Below are 18,491 nucleotides of genomic sequence, written 5' to 3'. Positions count from 1 at the left end.
GTTATCTTGGTTATGTCCATATCTCAAACTAACCCACAAGAAAAATGAGGAAAGTACCCTGCGTACAGTTACTCCAGCAAAGGCAAAACAGCAAATTTAATCACGATTTCCTTAACTTTCACGAGGCGCAGACCGGCACACAGAAACGCCGGGAACTCCCCAGGGCGGCGCCTATCCGCTCCACTCCATCCCCCAACCGAAATATTCCCGCATATGCTCCCGGGATCCCGCATCGCCTTGTCCACCACCGCTCGCGCCCATCCCCCAACGGCCCAGGAAACCAGCCCACCGCACCCCCACCCAACGCGCCTGTTAGGACTACAGAGCAGGGCGTTACTTCTTCAGTTAGCTGTAGCTGGTTGTGAGAGTTAACGATTCAGTAGATGAACGGTAGAGATCGCGCCTCACGTTACCGCTTCGTCGTAGGCCGTTGGATTGCCACTGTACCGTTTCATTCGTTACTGTTATTTTTCACCCGTTGTCGGGACCGCTTTCCACCTATAAAGGCAGTTGGGTTGTGGCTGGCCAAGACATTGAATTTTCATGGAATTGCCATGAAGGCTAAGAAAACATAAAGCTTAATACATACACTCTCAGATCTGGGCGATTTTCCCCTTTCTTCTTCCCTCAAGTCCCTAGTTCGTGAAGAGGAGTATGGCTTGGTCCTGACAAATTGGTATCAGTAGCTAGTGAATTCTCGGCGGAAACAACTTCTAGTGGGCGAAATTTCCCCTCTCCTAGCGATTCCCCACCCAATTCCCGCCCTTAATCTGCAGGCGGCGTACGGCGGCGGTGATTGACGGCGGCGTTGGCGGCGGTGAGTTATTCGGGTGCAGATCAGTCAAACTAGAGCGGTTGGTTGAGCACCTTGCTTAACTGGTAAAATTTCGCGTCTGAGTGCTGATCGGTGTACCATGGGGGCGAGGATCGCCGCGGCGGAAGGATCGGGAGTAGAGCACGGGTTGCTGGATCATCCAGTGGTAAAATTCCTTGCTGAAAGATCGAGGATGTCGCCTAGAGGGGGGGGTGAATAGGCACTTTAAAATAATTACAGTTTAGGCTTGAACAAATGCGGAATAAACCTAGCGGTTAATTTGTCAAGCACAAAACCTACAACAACTAGGCTCACCTATGTGCACCAACAACTTATGCTAAGCAAGATAAGCAACTATGTGATGGCAAGATATATGACAAAGAACAATATGGCTATCACAAAGTAAAGTGCATAAGTAAAGGGGCTCGGGTAAGAGATAACCGAGGCACGCGAAGACGACGATGTATCCCAAAGTTCACACCCTTGCGGATGCTAATCTCCGTTTGGAGCGGTGTGGAGGCACAATGCTCCCCAAGAAGCCACTAGGGCCACCGTAATCTCCTCACGCCCTCGCACAATGCAAGATGCCGTGATTCCACTAAGGGACCCTTGAGGACGGTCACCGAACCCGTACAAATGGCGACCCTTGGGGGCGGTCACCGAACCTGTACACTTTGGCAACCCTTGGGGGCGGTCACCGGTACCCGTCAAATTGCTCGGGGCGATCTCCACAACCTAATTGGAGACCCCGAAGCTTGCCCGGAGCTTTACACCACAATGATTGAGCTCCGAACACCACCAACCGTCTAGGGCGCCCAAGCACCCAAGAGAAACAAGCTCAAGGGCCCCAAGCACCCAAGAGTAATAAGCTTCTCAACTTGTAACTTCCACGTATCACGTGGAGAACTCAAACCGATGCACCAAATGCAATGGCAAGGGCACACGGAGTGCCCAAGTCCTTCTCTCCCAAATCCCACCAAAGCAACTAATTCTAGGGAGGAAAATGAGAGGAGGAACGAAAGAAGAACACGAAGAACTCCAAGATCTAGATCCAAGGGGTTCCCCTCACTTAGAGGAGAAAGTGATTGGTGGAAACGTGGATCTAGATCTCCTCTCTCTTTTTCGTCAAAAACTAGCAAGAATCCATGGAGGGATTGAGAGTTAGCAAGCTCGGAGAAGGTCAACAATGGGGGAAGAACACGAGCTCAAAGGATTAATCTCAATGGGGAAGAAGACCCCCTTCTATAGGTGGGGATAAAAACCAACCGTTATCCCCTCACTCAGCCCGCACGATGCGGTACTACCGCAAGGAGCTGCGGTACTACCGCGGTTGGCTGCGGTACTACCGCTGCAGGTTGCGGTACTACCGCATGTGCAGCTCTGGCCAGATGAAGGCCTGTTGCATAGGGCAACGAGCGGTAGAACCGCCGGAGCGGTACTACCGCGCGCCCCTACGGTACTACCGTAAGGCAGGCAACACTAGGCGCAGAGAAAGCACGGACATAAAAAATTACTTCTGTACCTACTTCCGCTGAGGGAGGACCTGCGCAAAACTCCGGCACGGTACTACCGCACACGAAGAGCGGTACTACCGCGTAGGGCGCGGATGTAAAAAATTACATCTGCCCCTACTTCCGCTCATGCTGCTAAGCCTGGCTAGAGCCCACGGTACTACCACGCTCGCGGCGCGGTACTACCGCGTAGGGCGCGGATGTAAAAAATTACATCCGCCCCTACTTCCGCTCATGCTGCTAAGCCTGGCTAGAGCCCACGGTACTACCGCGCTCGCGCGCGGTACTACCGCGTAGGGCGCGGATGTAAAAAATTACATCCGCCCCTACTATCGCTCGAGCAGCTGTGCCTGGCCTGAGGCCACGGTACTACCGCTCCCACAGAGCGGTACTACCGCAAGGGCCTGCGGTACTACCGCTCCGGAGAGCCGTACTACCGCATGCCCCAGATCAGCAACACTAGGAATCCTTCATTTTGCAGAGAAGACAACAGAGGGTAACAATAAAACCAGAACTGCCATAACTTCTGCAAATGAGCTCCAATTGAGCAAACTCAAGCTTGTTGGATACAAGACAACGAGTAGCATCAAAACAGAGACTGGTTATAGTAAGAAGAGGCAGGGGAGGTATGCCTAATAAGAGAGGAGAGAAACCTCCAACAGAGAAGAACCGGCAGAACCTCCAACATCAAAAACATCATAGTAGATGCATGTGAACTCCGTTTTCGATGAACTCGAGCTTGACATGAAAATGACCAAAAGCTCCAAAACTCACAAGGAGAAGAACCAAAGAAGAACCAATAAAGATGATGCAAGGATGCAATGGTTTGAGCTCTCTACGAACGATATGATCAAGCAACTCATCGAGAGCCCCCCTTGATAGTACGGCAATCGATCCTAAAACCCGGTCTCCCAACTACCACCATGAGACCAGTAACATAGAGAACCTATCAAGGGCAAACCTCTGCCTTGCACAAAGTCCACTTGAGCTATATGATGATGATCTACTCCTCCTCAAGATGGACCACCTTTCTTGATTGAGTTGGCTCGAAGAAGACTAGTTGATTGCTCCCCCATACTCCACTATGGGTGAGCCACTCTTCCGCTCATCTTCACAAGTCCATTGTCACCACAATGGAAGGCAAGCTTCAAGCCCTTGATCTCTTCGTGATACATCACTTGAACTTGCACACCGTAACCTAACCCCACAAAGAACTCTCACGAAGACCATGGGTTAGCACACAAAGCGTAATGGACAATGCTTACCATACCATGGGATCACTTGATCCCTCGGTACATCTTGTGCGCTTTGTGTGTTGAATCTTTCCAACTCTCTTCATTTGGATGATGTCTTGAAGGTGGTCATGAATGATCACACAATCTTATTCTTCAAGACATGCTTGCAATAAGCTCAACACTCACATGACCGGTCTTTGGATAATTCCTTAATAGCACCGTGGTCATCACAAACTCTCCTTGAAACCAACAAATGGACTCCAAGAAAAACCTATGGATAAACCCTTCAAATATAACTCAAGGCAACCATTAGTCCATAGAGATTGTCATCAATTGCCAAAACCAAACATGGGGGCACCGCATGTTCTTTCACTTGCCTCTGCTCCAGATCAAGGAGATGGGGCGCGCCAAGGCCATCGATGAGGCGGATCTGCAGGAAATGTTATCTCTCCATGAAGATTTTGGGATCCTGCGGAAAGACTAGGCACAAATGCAAGCAGATATGGCGAAACTGCACGATGATGTTCACTCCATCAGTTCAAAACAGGGAGATATCTTGGTGCAGGTGGGCAGTGTTGAGCAAGTAGTGCTGGATTTGGGTAAACAACTTTCAACAATAAATTCAGTGTTGCAAGCGTTAGTGAAAGCACCAACAAATGCAGGCACAATTGATGTTCCTTCCAGTTCTCAGCAGAGGCCTAAATCACCCACAGTCTCATAGGAACAGGTGCAAAACCAAATACTGAGAACAGAGCAACTTAGGAAACAGTTGGAAGCTGAGAAAGAAAAGACAAGGCAACTAGAAGAACTGCAGCAACAGAACTTACCTCCTATCCGAACCAGTAAACCAGTTGTTCCTCCAGGGTTTGTACAGCAAGGTAGACAGGAGCAATCTAGTCCTTTGGGCACACCAATGACTGCCAGACAGGCCACTTACACTCCTGCTTTTCAGCAACACTATCAGCAGAACAGAGATAGGCAACTGTGGCAAGGATATGTAAGAACTTATGAACAGGATATGCAATGCCAGTTCATGAAGTCTCTAACAAAAGGACCTAAAATGGATTTCCCTAGGTTTGAGGGTGAGTACCCAGTGGGTTGGATCAGGCAGTGCAATAAATACTTCCAGATGTCAGGTGCACCAGAAGAATATAAAGTTTCTTTGGCACAATTATACATCATGGGTGAAGCAGATATCTGGCTCAGAAGATCTGGACTCCTTAAGAAGAAAGTGACATGGAAAGAGTTTTGCACAGAAATTATTAAGAGATTCTCTACTCAAGGATCATATGACTTAACTGAAAAGTTCAATTCAGTTAAACAGTCCAATAGTACTATGTCAGAATATACAAAAGTTTTTGAGGATCTCATGGCTGATGTCCAAGAGGAAAACCCTGAGTTAGGAGAGTCTTGGTTTGTCAGGTGCTATGTCAATGGCTTGAGAGAGGGAATAAAGTTCCAAATCAGGCCATTGAGTCCACAAACTCTGACTGATGCATATTGGTTAGCTAAAGATGTAGAACCTTGTCACCCCCCTGTAGTAGCAAGTGCAAAAAGGACTTCTGTTCCTTATAACAACTACTATCAGAAGAGCAATGGAGGGTTTATCCAAAAACAGAATGTTGCTCCTCCTGCCCAGCAACAACTTCCTGTTAGACACACTGAAATGCCTGCCAACAGTGCACAGAAAATCAGGAAAGTGGGGGAATGCTGGAGGTGTGGAGATAAATGTGTACATGGTCAGAAGTGTAAGTTAGTACCGAACATTCAGGCTATGCAACAAGAGTTGGAAGAACAAGTCACTTATGATGTGGAGGAACAACAATTAGAAGAACAAGCAGAGCAAATCACTGAAGGAGATCAGGCTATGTTCATTTCTGCCTTTGCTATGGGGCAACAATTAGCAGTTCCAACTCCTACAATAATCATTCATATCAATGGAAAAAGGGCTGTAGCACTATTAGATTCTGGAAGCACCACCTCCTTCATTAATCAGGACTTTGTAGTTAAGGCAAACTGCAGTATGTTGCCTGTCAAACCTAGAAAAATTGTAGTGGCTGGAGGAGGAATATTAACATCTACGTCAGTCATCCCTAATTGTCAGTTTCAGATATCCAAAATGACACTCACTCACAGTTTCAGAACACTGTCACTACCAAGTCATGATGCAATTTTGGGCTATGACTGGTTCACTGCTGTGAGCCCTGTTTCATTTGATATTCCAGCACAGCAGTTCAGTTTTACACATGGAGGCAAGCAGACTGTGTCCACTACAATGTTTATTACTTCAGCTAGTGTGAAAGAAGTACCTGCTAAGAAATTGGATAAGTTCCTGGATAAAGGGCCTGAAGTATTCTTGTGTCAAATCAACAATATACTCATGGACGCACCAAAGGATTTTCAAACTCATCCACAAATACAGAAATTATTGTTGCAGTATGCTGATCTGTTTGAAGAACATAAATCCTTGCCACCTCATAGAGCTTTGGATCACAAAATTCCTATGGTGGATGGAGCATCTCCTCCACAAGTCAGACCTTATAGGGTGCCTCAAAATCAAAAGAAAGAGATGGAAGAGCAGATAAAAAAGCTGCTAGCTGCACATCTCATCAGACACAGCCAAAGTCCTTTTGCTGCACCTGTGTTGTTAGTTTAAAAGAAGGATAGCACTATGAGATTGTGTACTGACTACAGAAAGCTGAATGCTCTTACAATCAAAAACAAATTTCCTATACCTATTATAGAAGACCTTTTTGATGAACTACATGGAGCAAAATATTTCACAAAATTGGATTTAAGGTCAGGCTATCACCAAATTAGAATGTCACCTGAAGACATCCATAAAACTGCATTCAGAACATTTTTAGGTCATTTTGAGTTTCGGGTTATGCCTTTTGGACTGTCTAATGCACCTGGCACCTTCCAGGAGTTAATGAACACCATATTTGGCCCCTACCTAAGGAAGTTTGTGCTGGTTTTCTTTGATGATATATTGATTTTCAGTAGAAACCTCACAGAGCACTTGGAACATATCAAGTTGGTCCTGGATCTATTAAGAGAACATCAGCTGTTTGCCAAAATGTCAAAGTGTGTCTTTGCAGCTCAGAAAGTTGAATATCTGGGACATGTTATTTCTGCTGATGGGGTAGCTACTGATCCACAAAAGATATCTGCCATAGCTGAGTGGCCAGTCCCTGAGAATATAACTAAACTCAGAAGTTTCTTGGGTCTGGCAGGTTATTATAGAAGGTTTATTAAGGGCTATGGTGTAATATGCAGACCTCTGCATGATCTGCTCAAAAAAGGGAACTTCCAATGGTCACCTGAACATACCAAAGCCTTCCAACAGTTGAAACAAGCATTAACTTCTGCTCCTGTGTTGGCACTGCCAGATTTTTCCAAGCCATTCATATTGGAAATTGATGCATCAGGAAAGGGAATTGGAGTTGTATTAATGCAGCAAGGCAGACCCATTTCCTTCTACAGTTCATCCTTGTGTCCCAGAAATGCAGCCATGTCTACATATGAAAAGGAGGCCCTAGCAATTTTAGAAGCACTAAAAAGATGGAGACATTATTTGCTAGGGAAGGAGTTGATCATTAAAACAGATCAACAATCTCTAAAGTTCATTACTGATCAAAGAATCACTGAAGGAGTCCAACACAAACTAATGATGAAGTTGCTGGAATTTAATTTTACTATTCAGTACAAAAAGGGCATTCAAAACAAAGTGGCTGATGCTCTTTCAAGAATTCTTCCTAAATGCATGACTATTTCTGCAGCAACTCCTGCTTGGGCAGAGGAAATAGTGAGCAGTTATCAGCAAGATCCTAATAGTTTGCAATTGTTGGAGAAACTGCTGTTAAGCAAGGATAATTCATTGCCAGACTATTCCTTAGCATGTGGCATAATCAGATACAAAGGGAAGATTTATGTAGGTAACACACCTGCATTAAAAGATAAACTACTTGTTGCACTGCATAGTTCTCCTATAGGGGGCCACTTTGGAAGAAGAGCAACATATCATATGATCAAAAGCATCTTTTATTGGCCTGGTATGAAAACAGTTGTAGAGGCTTTCATTGCTGCTTGCCCCATATGCCAAAGAGCAAAACATGAAACTTGTTTGCAGCCTGGTTTACTTGAACCTCTGCCTGTGGCTGATATGGCCTGGCAGCATATCTCCCTGGACTTCATTGAAGGACTGCCTAAATCTCAAGGAAAAGATGTGATATTGGTGGTTGTGGATAGATTTACTAAGTATTCCCACTTCATACCTCTCTCTCATCCTTATTCAGTGCTCAGTGTAGCCCAGGCCTTTGTGGATAACATAATTAAATTGCATGGACCACCAAAACTGATCATCTCTGACAGAGATAGAATATTCATCAGTCAGCTCTGGAAGAATATCTTCTCAGCACTTAAAGTGGAATTGAGGTTTAGTACTGCATATCACCCACAAACAGACGGCCAAACTGAACGTGTAAACCGGTGTTTGGAGACTTATTTGAGATGTATGACTACATCTGCTCCCACCAAGTGGTTATCTTGGCTCTCATTAGCAAAATTTTGGTATAATTCAACATACCATACAACCATTAAGATGCCCCCATTTCAAGCTCTTTATGGATTTCCCCCACCCCTCATTTTAGAGCTAGCAATCCCAGGGCCTGATGATGAAGAGGCACAAGATTTCTTAACTGCCAAGGAGCAAATTTTGCAGCAACTTAAGGATAATTTGGTGCTGGCACAAAACAGGATGAAGAAATATGCTGATACCAAGAGAGTGGAAAGAAGCTTTCAAGTGGGAGATCCGGTTTACTTAAAAATGGCACCTTATAGACTTGCTGCTTTTGGGTTCAGAGGAGCACTGAAACTCCAAAACAGATATTATGGTCCATTCTTGGTCCTTCAGAAAGTGGGCAAAGCTGCATACAAATTGCAACTACCAAGAGATGTGCAAATCCATCCGGTGTTTCATGTGAGCCAGCTGAAGAAACACATTGGGGAGAAGTCTATTCCTGACCCAAACCTACCTCTGGTCAATGCAGATGGGACAATCAAAACAGGTCCAGAAGAAGTATTGGAGGTGTGCCAAGTTCCACGACAGAATCTACCAGTGGTACAATGGCTCATAAGGTGGATAAACCTGCCCCCTGAAGAAGCAACATGGGAAGATGCTGACTTCATCAAATACACATTTCCTGAGTTTTTCAGTACCACTACTCGCGCGTGGAGGGAAGCAGCAGCAATGCCGTGAGGACACGTCGACACTCAAGAAGGGAGCAATGTCAGGACTACAGAGCAGGGCGTTACTTCTTCAGTTAGTTGTAGCTGGTTGTGAGAGTTAACGATTCAGTAGATGAACGGTAGAGATCGCGCCTCACGTTACCGCTTTGTCGTAGGCCGTTGGATTGCCACTGTACCATTTCATTCGTTACTGTTACTTTTCACCCGTTGTCGGGACCGCTTTCCACCTATGAAGGCAGCTGGGTTGTGGCTGGCCAAGACATTGAATCTTCTATGGAATTGCTGTGAAGGCTAAGAAAACATAAAGCTTAATACATACACTCCCAAATCTGGGCGATTTTCCCCTTTCTTCTTCCCTCAAGTCCCTAGTTCGTGAAGAGGAGTATGGCGGCGCCTATCCGCTCCACTCCATCCCCCAACCGAAATATTCCCGCATATGCTCCCGGGATCCCGCATCGCCTTGTCCACCACCGCTCGCGCCCATCCCCCAACGGCCCAGGAAACCAGCCCACCGCACCCCCACCCAACGCGCCGCGCCGCGCCATGCCACCGTCCTACGTCAGCCCACTCGCACCGGATCGCCATTTAAACGCCGCACCTTTTGCTCCAAGCTCCGCAGTAGAGTTCTCAAAAAAAAGAAAAGCTCTGCAGTTAGGCGCGCGCACACACAACACACATCATGGTGGGTACCGTTGCCAAGGACGTGACGACCGAGCCGGAGCTGCTGCTGGAGCGCAGCCGGGCGATCACCGTGCATGGCAGCGACAAGGAGGGCCGCGCCGTCGTCAGGATCGTCGGCGAGTACTTCCCCGGTAAGATTTGGTTAGCCCATAGAGGTCTGGTCTCGGATCGGATATGTCCGCGCAAAAGGTTACTGACAGGTCTCTGTCTCTGCGCGATGCAGCGCGCGCGCTGGGCGGGCGGGCGGAGGAGGCGCTCAAGGCGCACCTGCGGAAGCGGGTGCTCCCGGAGGTCGGGGAACGGGAGTTCGTGGTCGTGTACATGCACTCCCTCGTCGACCGCGGCGACAACTTCCCCGGCCTGGGCGCCATCCGCGCAGCGTACGAGTGCCTGCCGGCCGCGGCCAAGGAGAGGCTGCGCGCCGTCTACTTCGTGCACCCCGGCATCCAGGCCCGGCTCTTCTTCGCAACCTTCGGCCGGTTCCTCTTCAGCTCCGGGTATGTGTGGCGCGGCTGATCGGCCGTGACCCGATTCGGAGTTTGGCACTGGTGCTGTCCGCTGAAATTAAATCTTGGACTTGCAGGTTGTACGAGAAGCTGAGGTACATGAGCAGGCTCGAATACCTGTGGGCGCACATAGACAAGGGGGAGCTGGAGGTCCCGGAGTGTGCGCGCCGGCACGACGACGAGCTGGAGCGCCGCCCGCTCATGGACTACGGAATCGAGGCGGCCGACCGCTGTTCCGTGTTCGACGCCGCGTCCATGGACACACCGGCGTCCCTGCGCTCGCTGCGTTGCTCCTAGCGGGCACCGTGTGATCGGCCGTCCGGTTGTAGTTTAGCAGGCCTCTTGATGTTTGTTTGTAATCTGTAGTACAAATTAGTAGTACTAGTGTAAATAATAAGAAATATATATAATAAAGTGACCGATAATTCAAAACCGGCTCGGTTATTCCGCTATTGCGTTGTACACCTAAAACACGATATCATGTCTGTGGGTGCTGAAACCGTAGAACCACTGACTGAAGTGAAATTATCAAGAGACGTTAGAGGTTAGAGCCAACAGGAAACTGGAAAACATATTATGCTTTTACCAAACGGACCGAGAGAAGGTTTCTCCCCAAGCGAAAGAGAGTTTGTTCTTTGAAAATGAACTTGTACAGAAACAAGACAGAAGATGTAAAAGGTTGGTATCACCATGGTAAGCTGGTCACATAGTAACATCTGAACCTAATTGTGCCCAAAGACAGAGAGTAGAGCAATAGGCTATCCCATCCAGCATCTTCCGTGTTCTCTTATCTGTGTTTGACCGTTATCAGCAGCAGGATAAGTCTAACAGAATGTGCCCTGCATACCAGAAATTGGGGTCAGGACACCATTGTTGGGAATTGGGAACCAGTAGCGGAGTTGAACTACTATAGGGAAATACGACAAAGTGAGCAAATGTATGTACTCCCTCTCTAAACTAATATAAGACCCCTTTTAGATCACTAAGGCAGGGGGAGTACCAACAGATCATGTGGCACAGGTGTACATGGCTATCAACATAATAAGTTAAATATGTATGTATAATACTCCCTCCGTCTCAAAATAAGTGACTCAACTTTGTATTAGCTTTAGTACAAAATTAGTACAAAGTCGAGTCACTTATTTTGGGACGAGTGAGTACTTCAAAGTGAGCAAATTGCACATTTGTCGAGTAACAGTAAACACAGAAATTATCCGAGCAATGGGTATGAGTCTGAATCAATTTGGAGCTTGCCAGGACGAATGCACATAATATGATAACAAAAGGAAAATGTTAATACTGTAATGTAACCTGAAAAGAATTAAAGACTAGAAACAACATATTTCAGGTCTAAGCCATACAATATATAGAACCTATTGTACTGCACGCTGGATTCAATGAAGTATTTTCCAGGGGGCATAATTCGTCTCAAAACTGTCTCAGAGTGTTACATAGATCATATCAATCAACTTAAAAATATCTAATCTGAGAAAGCGTATCTCCGCTGTAACAGATCTTGCCTTAAGATAACACTGAAGCAGATAACTAGGCTTCCGACCATTTTGATGCCAGCACTTCATAGGACAAAAGCAGCAACCCTTTCTCTCGAGTCTTTATTCCAAGCAATGTTTCAACTCTCCAGGTGAACAGGACAATCAGAAATATCCATCGGTCTTGCATGTTAATTGCAAGAAGTTACTCGCTTATATTATTACTTGGCATTTGTGCTTCTTCCATATTCTCAACTTCAGCCCCAACCTTTGCCTCAGATCCAGCAGTCTCCACGTAGCGGAAATCTGGATAGTTCCTGCTGTTCAATGAGTGCAACCAGAGTGCTACAGCTCCCTCCTTGTGTTCCATTGCAGCAATATGAGGGAAGATGTACTTGATCTTAAACTCTTCAGCCTCCTCAGCATAGGGTTCAATTGAAACTGCCTCATGTGTATCCATCCATTTTGAGTTATACGAGGTAAACATGCATTCATCGAGGTGCAGTCCAACCTCAGGTGCGGTAGGCACATTAAGTCTGATATCCCTGCAAGAAGAATATGACACAAACAATAAATCAGTAAGCAACACAAACTGACTAGATTGTGTTATATGTGTTAAGCTGATAAGAAGTTAAGGACTTTACTTGCGAAAGGCAACATCATAGATTGACTCAGGTGCACAGTTCCTCATCACTGCTACAGCAAGGCCAACCATCTTCCGGATCTGGTGAAGCATGAAACTCTGCCCGACAACCTCACATCTGACAAAATCAATCCCATCCAGGCTAACAACACTATTGGCAGTGAAGGAAATGATGTACCTCTTGGCTGCAGGATCCTCAGCCTTAGTTCTTGTGGTGAAGTTGTGGAAATTGCGGGTTCCAACATAATGCTTGAGGATCCTATTGAACTTCTCTTTAATTTCATCAGTGTAAGTAAATGTGTTTTTCAGCAGGGGACTTTCGTCTCCATTTTCCTTCTGAATATTTGTAGCTTGCATTCTCTCCTTTTCACTATCTGCAGGCACAAAATTATTCTCCTTCTCAGCTACAACTGATGCAACGACATCGACTGAACCTACAGTTGAATCAGAACAGATGGTCTCGCTGGCGCTGGCTGGCACAGCTTCAGAATGGCAAGCACCAACTGCAGGTTCAATATCACATTTTCCTGCCCCATTTGATCCCAGTTCAGCATTTTGAGCTTTTGTTCCATTACCAGAGCTCGGTATAGCGATCCCATCACCTCCCAGCCCAGTCTCACTATCGCAAGCCTCAGTAACAGAGCTTGCTGGAACAGATTTTGCATCCCCCAATTCTCCATGAACGGCCACAGTTTCCTCTCCGGGCGTATCAAGAACCTTCTCCTCCTCAGAGTCGGGCAACTTACCCTCCCGGCCCATAATATCTGGCACCTTCCTCCCCCTCTCGGAGCACTCCACGCACTTCGCAAGTTGGTTCTCACTCCCCGCGCTTGCCTTGACAGCCTCGCGGTCGGGGTGTGCGCTGGGGTCGAGCGCCAAGACGGGGAGCAGGTACACATACCTCCGGCGGTCGCAGAACTTCTTAGCGCTGAAGGAGTTGGTGACGCGCACGTAGCCAAAGGCCCGGATCTGTGGCGCAAGCTTCGCATTCAGGCGGTCAATGAATCCCGGCGGGTCGACGTAGAAGCGTCCGGAGACAACTTGCGCAGCGGCGCTCACGCCCTTATCGGTGCGCGCTGCGCGTGCCCACTCGTATCGGCCGGGCGCGGCACGGTCGGCTTCGGGGACGGCGCCCGCCTGGTACAGCGCCTCCTCGAGATCGCCCTCGATGGTGCGCGCCCCCGGATTCTTCTGCATACCCTGATACCCCGCGCCGCAGTAGGCCAGGATGATGGCCACCTTGCGGCGCTTGTAGCGGCGGCGAGGCTGCTCGGGATCGGCGCCGGCGGCAGACAGCGAGGTGGGCTCCGGCTCGGGGTCGGAGGAGGAGGACATCTTGGGGCGCTTTGGATGGGGCGGGGAGGGCGGCGGCGAGGCGGCGGCCATGGGAGAGCGGGGTTTTACTTTTTAGAAAGATTAGGGTTTGGGTGCGGATCGGCAAAAGAGAGGAGGGGGCACGGAATCGAATGAAACAGAGCTTACAAAGAAACGGGAGGTTATTTTCTTCGCAAGGGAGAAATCCAAGAAATGTAAATGATAAGTACAGTAATTATTTACAATCTTTCAATTTACAAAACAGCCGTCGGATTCATCTATTCGATTCTTGCCGGGCAAGCGCCTCCTCTCTAAAAAGAATCTACTCTATTCAATTCTTTCCTACTATTATTGCTAGCAAAAATGTCCATTTATTAAACAATAAAATAATATACAAAACCAATGATTGTGTTGAACGCCTCTGACGAGTCCTGATAGGGTAATGCGCGAGACTGGAACTACAAAAGAGGATCACACATGAACTGTTTACCCATTTTTGTTGTTTGGACCCTAATCATGAAGGTAAAACCTTACACCTGCTTGGATTTGATTGATGTATATCTCGCCTTGTATGAGAGAGGCTACATTGGATGCTGAGACGGATCTATCAAGACTAAGATGAAAATTGTTGGGTATCTCGACCATCCCCTAGGCCTCATATTATAAAGGGGGGCGAGACCTAGGTTTACAAAGCTCGCTAAACGACACAATGTCCTAATCGGACGAGGAGTCCCCAACTTACACCTCAAGATGGTGGTCTTCTAGAAGGCGGGCTTCATGCGGGGCGAGGAGGGCAGGATATGCCTTAGTCTGTTGGGCCCTGAGACCAGCCTGGCGACTAGCTTCCAGGCTAACGTGTCCCGCGGTACTATGCACCGTCAGTGGCCAAGAGTTTGTTTGTTTCTGTGTTGCGTGAGACGAAAACCTGATGGGCTCCTTTTTCTTCCTTGCTAGGGACACAGATAAATCAGCTTTGTTTTTGTCTGGCTTCCCGAGCAGCTTTGTGGATAGATAAGACCAATTTAGCTCAAGTTCAACTTCTTAATCAAACTAAATACATTCTGATTTGCGAGCATTTACAGTTTCGTTGTTGACATAGATGATGGTCGGAATGATTGTGATGTGAACATGCCCTGAAGCGTCATGGGTGACAAGGCGTCATCCTTGTGGTTAGGCTTGACCGTCAAACCCAGTGAGATATGGTGTATCTACCTGGATCAAGGTGACTAGCCCTACACGGGGATTGAGGCATCATGGGGATACGTGATAGCCATATCCCATCACTGTTGTCATCAATACAGGAAAACAGTCAACTATTGCCGATTCAGTTTCCTTTTGGCTATGATGATGTCTTGATCCTCGTGCCCGTTGTGCATAGTAGACGACTCTATCGATAGAGCAGGCTTGTGTCACCATGCTCAGACCACCTCTTAGGTGCCCCGAGCGGCTATAAAAGGGGACCACAGCCAACGCGATGTCATTCCTCATTCCATTGCTTGCTTCCCATCTTATTCTTATCGTCCTATTCTTCCTCGCAAGCCTTCTCTCACCATTACCAAGGATCCTGCAAGGTATCCTTTTGCTTCGTCTCCCCTTCTTATTTTGCGACTTAGCCAGATCTTCTTAAAGGCTGTGGCGAGGGAGGTCGTGGGGCAACGGGGTGATGACCTGCAAGTGCACAGGGTTATGTAGCAATTTCATGATAAGTAAGGTTTGTCGATCCCACGGGGATCGAATAGGATGGCACCACAATCCCCACAACTGCGTTGTCACTCAACACAACTACGCTCACATCCAAACTAGAGTTTGGAAATGATTCACCTAAGTAGGTTGCTAAGAACAGTAAAAGGGAGAATTAAACTAAGTACTAGAGAGAATGGAAAATAAATACTAAAGTAAAGTGAGAAAATAAACTAGGAAAAGTATGTGATGTTTTAGATGAGGTTGCTGGCATTTAGGTACGGTCTCGTTCGGGACGGGCACAGGATGGAGTTAAGCTTTACGACTGTGCCATGTTTTGGCTAAGTTAGTACCTGCATTATAGGATATGACAATATACTAATGATGGGTGGTTCCTCACGTAGCATTATCCCTCAGGACGCGCTATATTGAGACAACTCATTCGTCCTACTTCTTGTCCCATACCTTCGGCGGCTAATGTAAAGATATTATGGTCACGAGGACTGGACGAAGGCAATAAGTTCTATGCACAATCATGCTCCTAGAATAATTGTGTTCCCCTTAAGATGTTTGCACCTATCATGTTACAGGTCTGTCGGTTTCCACAATCATCTATCAAATTCACGTGTGGCCTAAGAGTTGAACGTCTTGTTGGGAAACATAGTAGAAAACAAAAAAATCACCCTATGAACACCCAACAACAATATGAAGATGCATATCAGGTTTGGATCAATGATCGTTACCAACTCCGGAGTGCATCGAAAGTAGATGAGTCGGTGTGGATCATACTTGCGGTCCCTCAAACCATAGATGAACGATCCCTTATACCGTCCACGAGCAGTCTCTCAAACTAAAGACCGAAAGCATGGCCTTTCTACTTGGTTGCAAGCGTCCAACCTTCACCATCTGGTCGCGCTTCGTTGTCCAGAGCTAATCATCACCGAAGAATTAGAGGGAGGAGATTAGAACCACACTGGGCTTCTAATTATGAGGACAAGAGGATTAGGCATGCTCTAATTAGTCAAGTATGACCAACTAGAACATGAACTAGAAAAACTAGAGGAGGCTCCAAAACTTGTGTGAACATAGGGTGGAAATCCTCTAGTATATATAGGTCGGAGGAGGAGAGGGCAGCCACCAAGGGGGGAAAGTCCCCCTTGGGGCGCCGACCATGGGGGTGATGACAGTATAGGGGATCAATCATGGTCCTTTCGATAAGTAAGAGTGTCGAACCCAACGAGGAGCGGAAGGAAATGAGAATTGGTTTTCAGCAAGGTAATTTTTACAAGCACTGAAATTGTCGGTAACAAGTAGTTTGATAAGCAAGGTAATTTGTAAGGGACAAGTAATGGCAACGGTACGTAAAGTGCAGCAGGGTGATGGAAATGCGCCCTAGAGGCAATAATAAAGTTGTTATTATTATATTTCCTTTTATTATTCATGCTAGAATTGTATTGAACGGAAACTTAAATACATGTGTGGATACATAAACAAATACCGTGTCCCTAGTGAGCCTCTACTAGACTAGCTCGTTGATCAAAGATGGTTAAGGTTTCCTAACCATGGACATGTGTTTTCACTTGATAACGAGATCACATCATTAGGAGAATGATGTGATGGACAAGACCCATCTGTTAGCTTAGCATATGATCGTTTAGTTTATTGCTACTTCTTTCTTAATGTCAAATGCATATTCCTTCGACCATCAGATCATGCAACTCCCAGACATTGAAGGAATACCTTGTGTGCTATCAAACGTCACAACATAACTGGGTGATCATAAAGATGCTCTACAGGTATCTCCGAAGCTGTCTGTTGAGTTGGCATGGATCGAGATTGGGATTTGTCACTCCGTGTATTGGAGAGGTATCTTTGGGCCCTCTCGGTAATAAACATCACAACAATCTTGCAAGCAAAGTAGCTACGGAGTTATTTACGAGATGATGTATTACGGAACGAGTAAAGAGACTTGCCGGTAATGAGATTGAACTAGGTATGAAGATACCGACGATGGAATCTCGGGCAAGTAACATACCGACAAACAAAGGGAATTATGTATGTTGTCATAAAGGTTTGACCGATAAAGATCTTCCTAGAATATGTAGGAACCAATATGGACATCCAGGTCCCGCTATTGGTTATTGATTGGAGAAGCGTCTCGGTCATGTCTACATCATTCTCGAACTCGTAGGGTTCGCATGCTTAATGTTCATTGATGATATAGTATTATATGAGTTATGTGAGTTGATGGTTGAATGTTGTTCGGAGTCCCGGATGAGATCATGGACATGACGAGGAGCTCCGGAATGGTCCAGAGGTAAAGATTGATATATACTCCCCCCTCTCGCAGTTATGCATCTCCATGGATAGATCTTGCGTGTGTGTAGAAATTTTTTGTTTTCCATGCAACGTTCCCCAACAGTGGCATCCGAGCCAGGTCTATGCGTAGATGATATGCACGAGTAGAACACAAAGGAGTTGTGGGCGATGATGGTCATACTGCTTACCACCAACGTCTTATTTTGATTCGAAGGTATTGTGGGATGAAGTGGCCCAGACCAACCTGACATGTCCACGCACATGAGACCGGTTCCATCGACTGACATGCAACTTGTTTTGCATAAAGGTGGTTGGCGGGTGTCTGTTTCTCCTACTTTAGTTGGTTCGAATTTGACTACGGTCGGTCCTTGAAGAAGGTTAAAACAGCAAACTTGATAATCACCGTGGTGGTTTTGCGTAGGTAAGAACGGTTCTTGCTAGTTGCCCGTAGCAGCCACGTAAAACTTGTAACAACAAAGTAGAGGGCGTCTGACTTGTTTTTGCAGGGTATGTTGTGATGTGATATGGTCAAGACGTGATGTGATATACGTTATTGTATGAGATGATCATGTTTTGTAATATCGGCAACCGGTAGGACCCTTAGGGTTGTCTCTTAATTATTGTATGAAATGCAAACGCCATGTAGAATCTTTACTTTATCACTATGCGTTAGCAATAGTTGTAGAAGCAATAGTTAGCGAGACGACCCCGATGCAACGATGGAGATCAAGATGTCGAGCCAGTGAAGATGGAGATCAGGACGATGCTTTGGAGATGAAGATAAAAAGCACAAGATGATGATGGCCATATCATGTCACATATTTTGATTGTATGTGATCTTTATCCTTTATGCATCTTATTTTGCTTAGAATGACGACAGCATTATTAGATGATTCCTCCACTTAATTTCAAGATAAAAGTGAATTAAATATGCCCTATAGGCAATAATAAAATTTTCATTATTATATTTCCTAAATCATGATAAAGATTTATTATTCATGCTAGAATTGTATTGATCGGAAACTTAAATACATGTGTGAATACATAA

The 18,491-nt window shown here is 46.3% G+C and overlaps 2 protein-coding genes across 3 annotated transcripts; one reads left to right on the top strand and one right to left on the bottom strand.

Annotated features, from left to right (window-relative positions):
- Positions 1-9,370: 9,370 nt before the first annotated feature.
- LOC123137672 (protein GDAP2 homolog) lies at positions 9,371-10,437 on the top strand. The gene is made up of 3 exons (XM_044557498.1): positions 9,371-9,622; positions 9,715-9,988; positions 10,075-10,437. Exons 1-3 carry the CDS (start codon positions 9,490-9,492, stop codon positions 10,292-10,294), a joined length of 627 nt encoding a protein of 208 aa, XP_044413433.1. The 5' UTR covers positions 9,371-9,489; the 3' UTR covers positions 10,295-10,437.
- A 169-nt stretch (positions 10,438-10,606) lies between these two features.
- LOC123137671 (tRNA pseudouridine synthase A) lies at positions 10,607-13,590 on the bottom strand. 2 transcript variants are annotated; one of them, XR_006468445.1, is made up of 3 exons: positions 12,132-13,590; positions 11,518-12,032; positions 10,607-10,836 (listed from the first exon to the last, which is right to left on the bottom strand). XR_006468445.1 is itself a non-coding variant. In XM_044557496.1 (2 exons), the coding sequence occupies exons 1-2, from the start codon at positions 13,514-13,516 to the stop codon at positions 11,693-11,695; spliced, it is 1,725 nt and encodes a 574-aa protein (XP_044413431.1). In that variant the 5' UTR covers positions 13,517-13,590; the 3' UTR covers positions 11,305-11,692. The 2 variants fall into 2 exon arrangements, 1 of the variants encoding a protein (XP_044413431.1); XM_044557496.1 differs by lacking the exon at positions 10,607-10,836 and having other exon boundaries at positions 11,305-12,032.
- Positions 13,591-18,491: the final 4,901 nt, after the last annotated feature.

The sequence above is a fragment of the Triticum aestivum genome, chromosome 6B (assembly GCF_018294505.1).
Source record: "Triticum aestivum cultivar Chinese Spring chromosome 6B, IWGSC CS RefSeq v2.1, whole genome shotgun sequence".
Lineage (NCBI taxonomy): Eukaryota > Viridiplantae > Streptophyta > Magnoliopsida > Poales > Poaceae > Triticum > Triticum aestivum.
The sequence above is the reverse complement of the archived record's forward strand: the minus strand, read 5'-3'. Positions and strand labels throughout refer to the sequence as shown.

Excerpts from the sequence above, each read along its gene's own strand:
- LOC123137672 (XM_044557498.1), top strand. The coding sequence starts at position 9,490 with ATGGTGGGTACCGTTGCCAAGGACGTGACGACCGAGCCGGAGCTGCTG. Across the intron at positions 9,623-9,714 it reads CGTCGGCGAGTACTTCCCCG|CGCGCGCGCTGGGCGGGCGG; the intron begins GTAAGATTTGGT and ends TGCGCGATGCAG. Across the intron at positions 9,989-10,074 it reads CGGTTCCTCTTCAGCTCCGG|GTTGTACGAGAAGCTGAGGT; the intron begins GTATGTGTGGCG and ends TTGGACTTGCAG.
- LOC123137671 (XM_044557496.1), bottom strand. The coding sequence starts at position 13,516 with ATGGCCGCCGCCTCGCCGCCGCCCTCCCCGCCCCATCCAAAGCGCCCC. Across the intron at positions 12,033-12,131 it reads TATGATGTTGCCTTTCGCAA|GGATATCAGACTTAATGTGC; the intron begins GTAAAGTCCTTA and ends TTCTTCTTGCAG.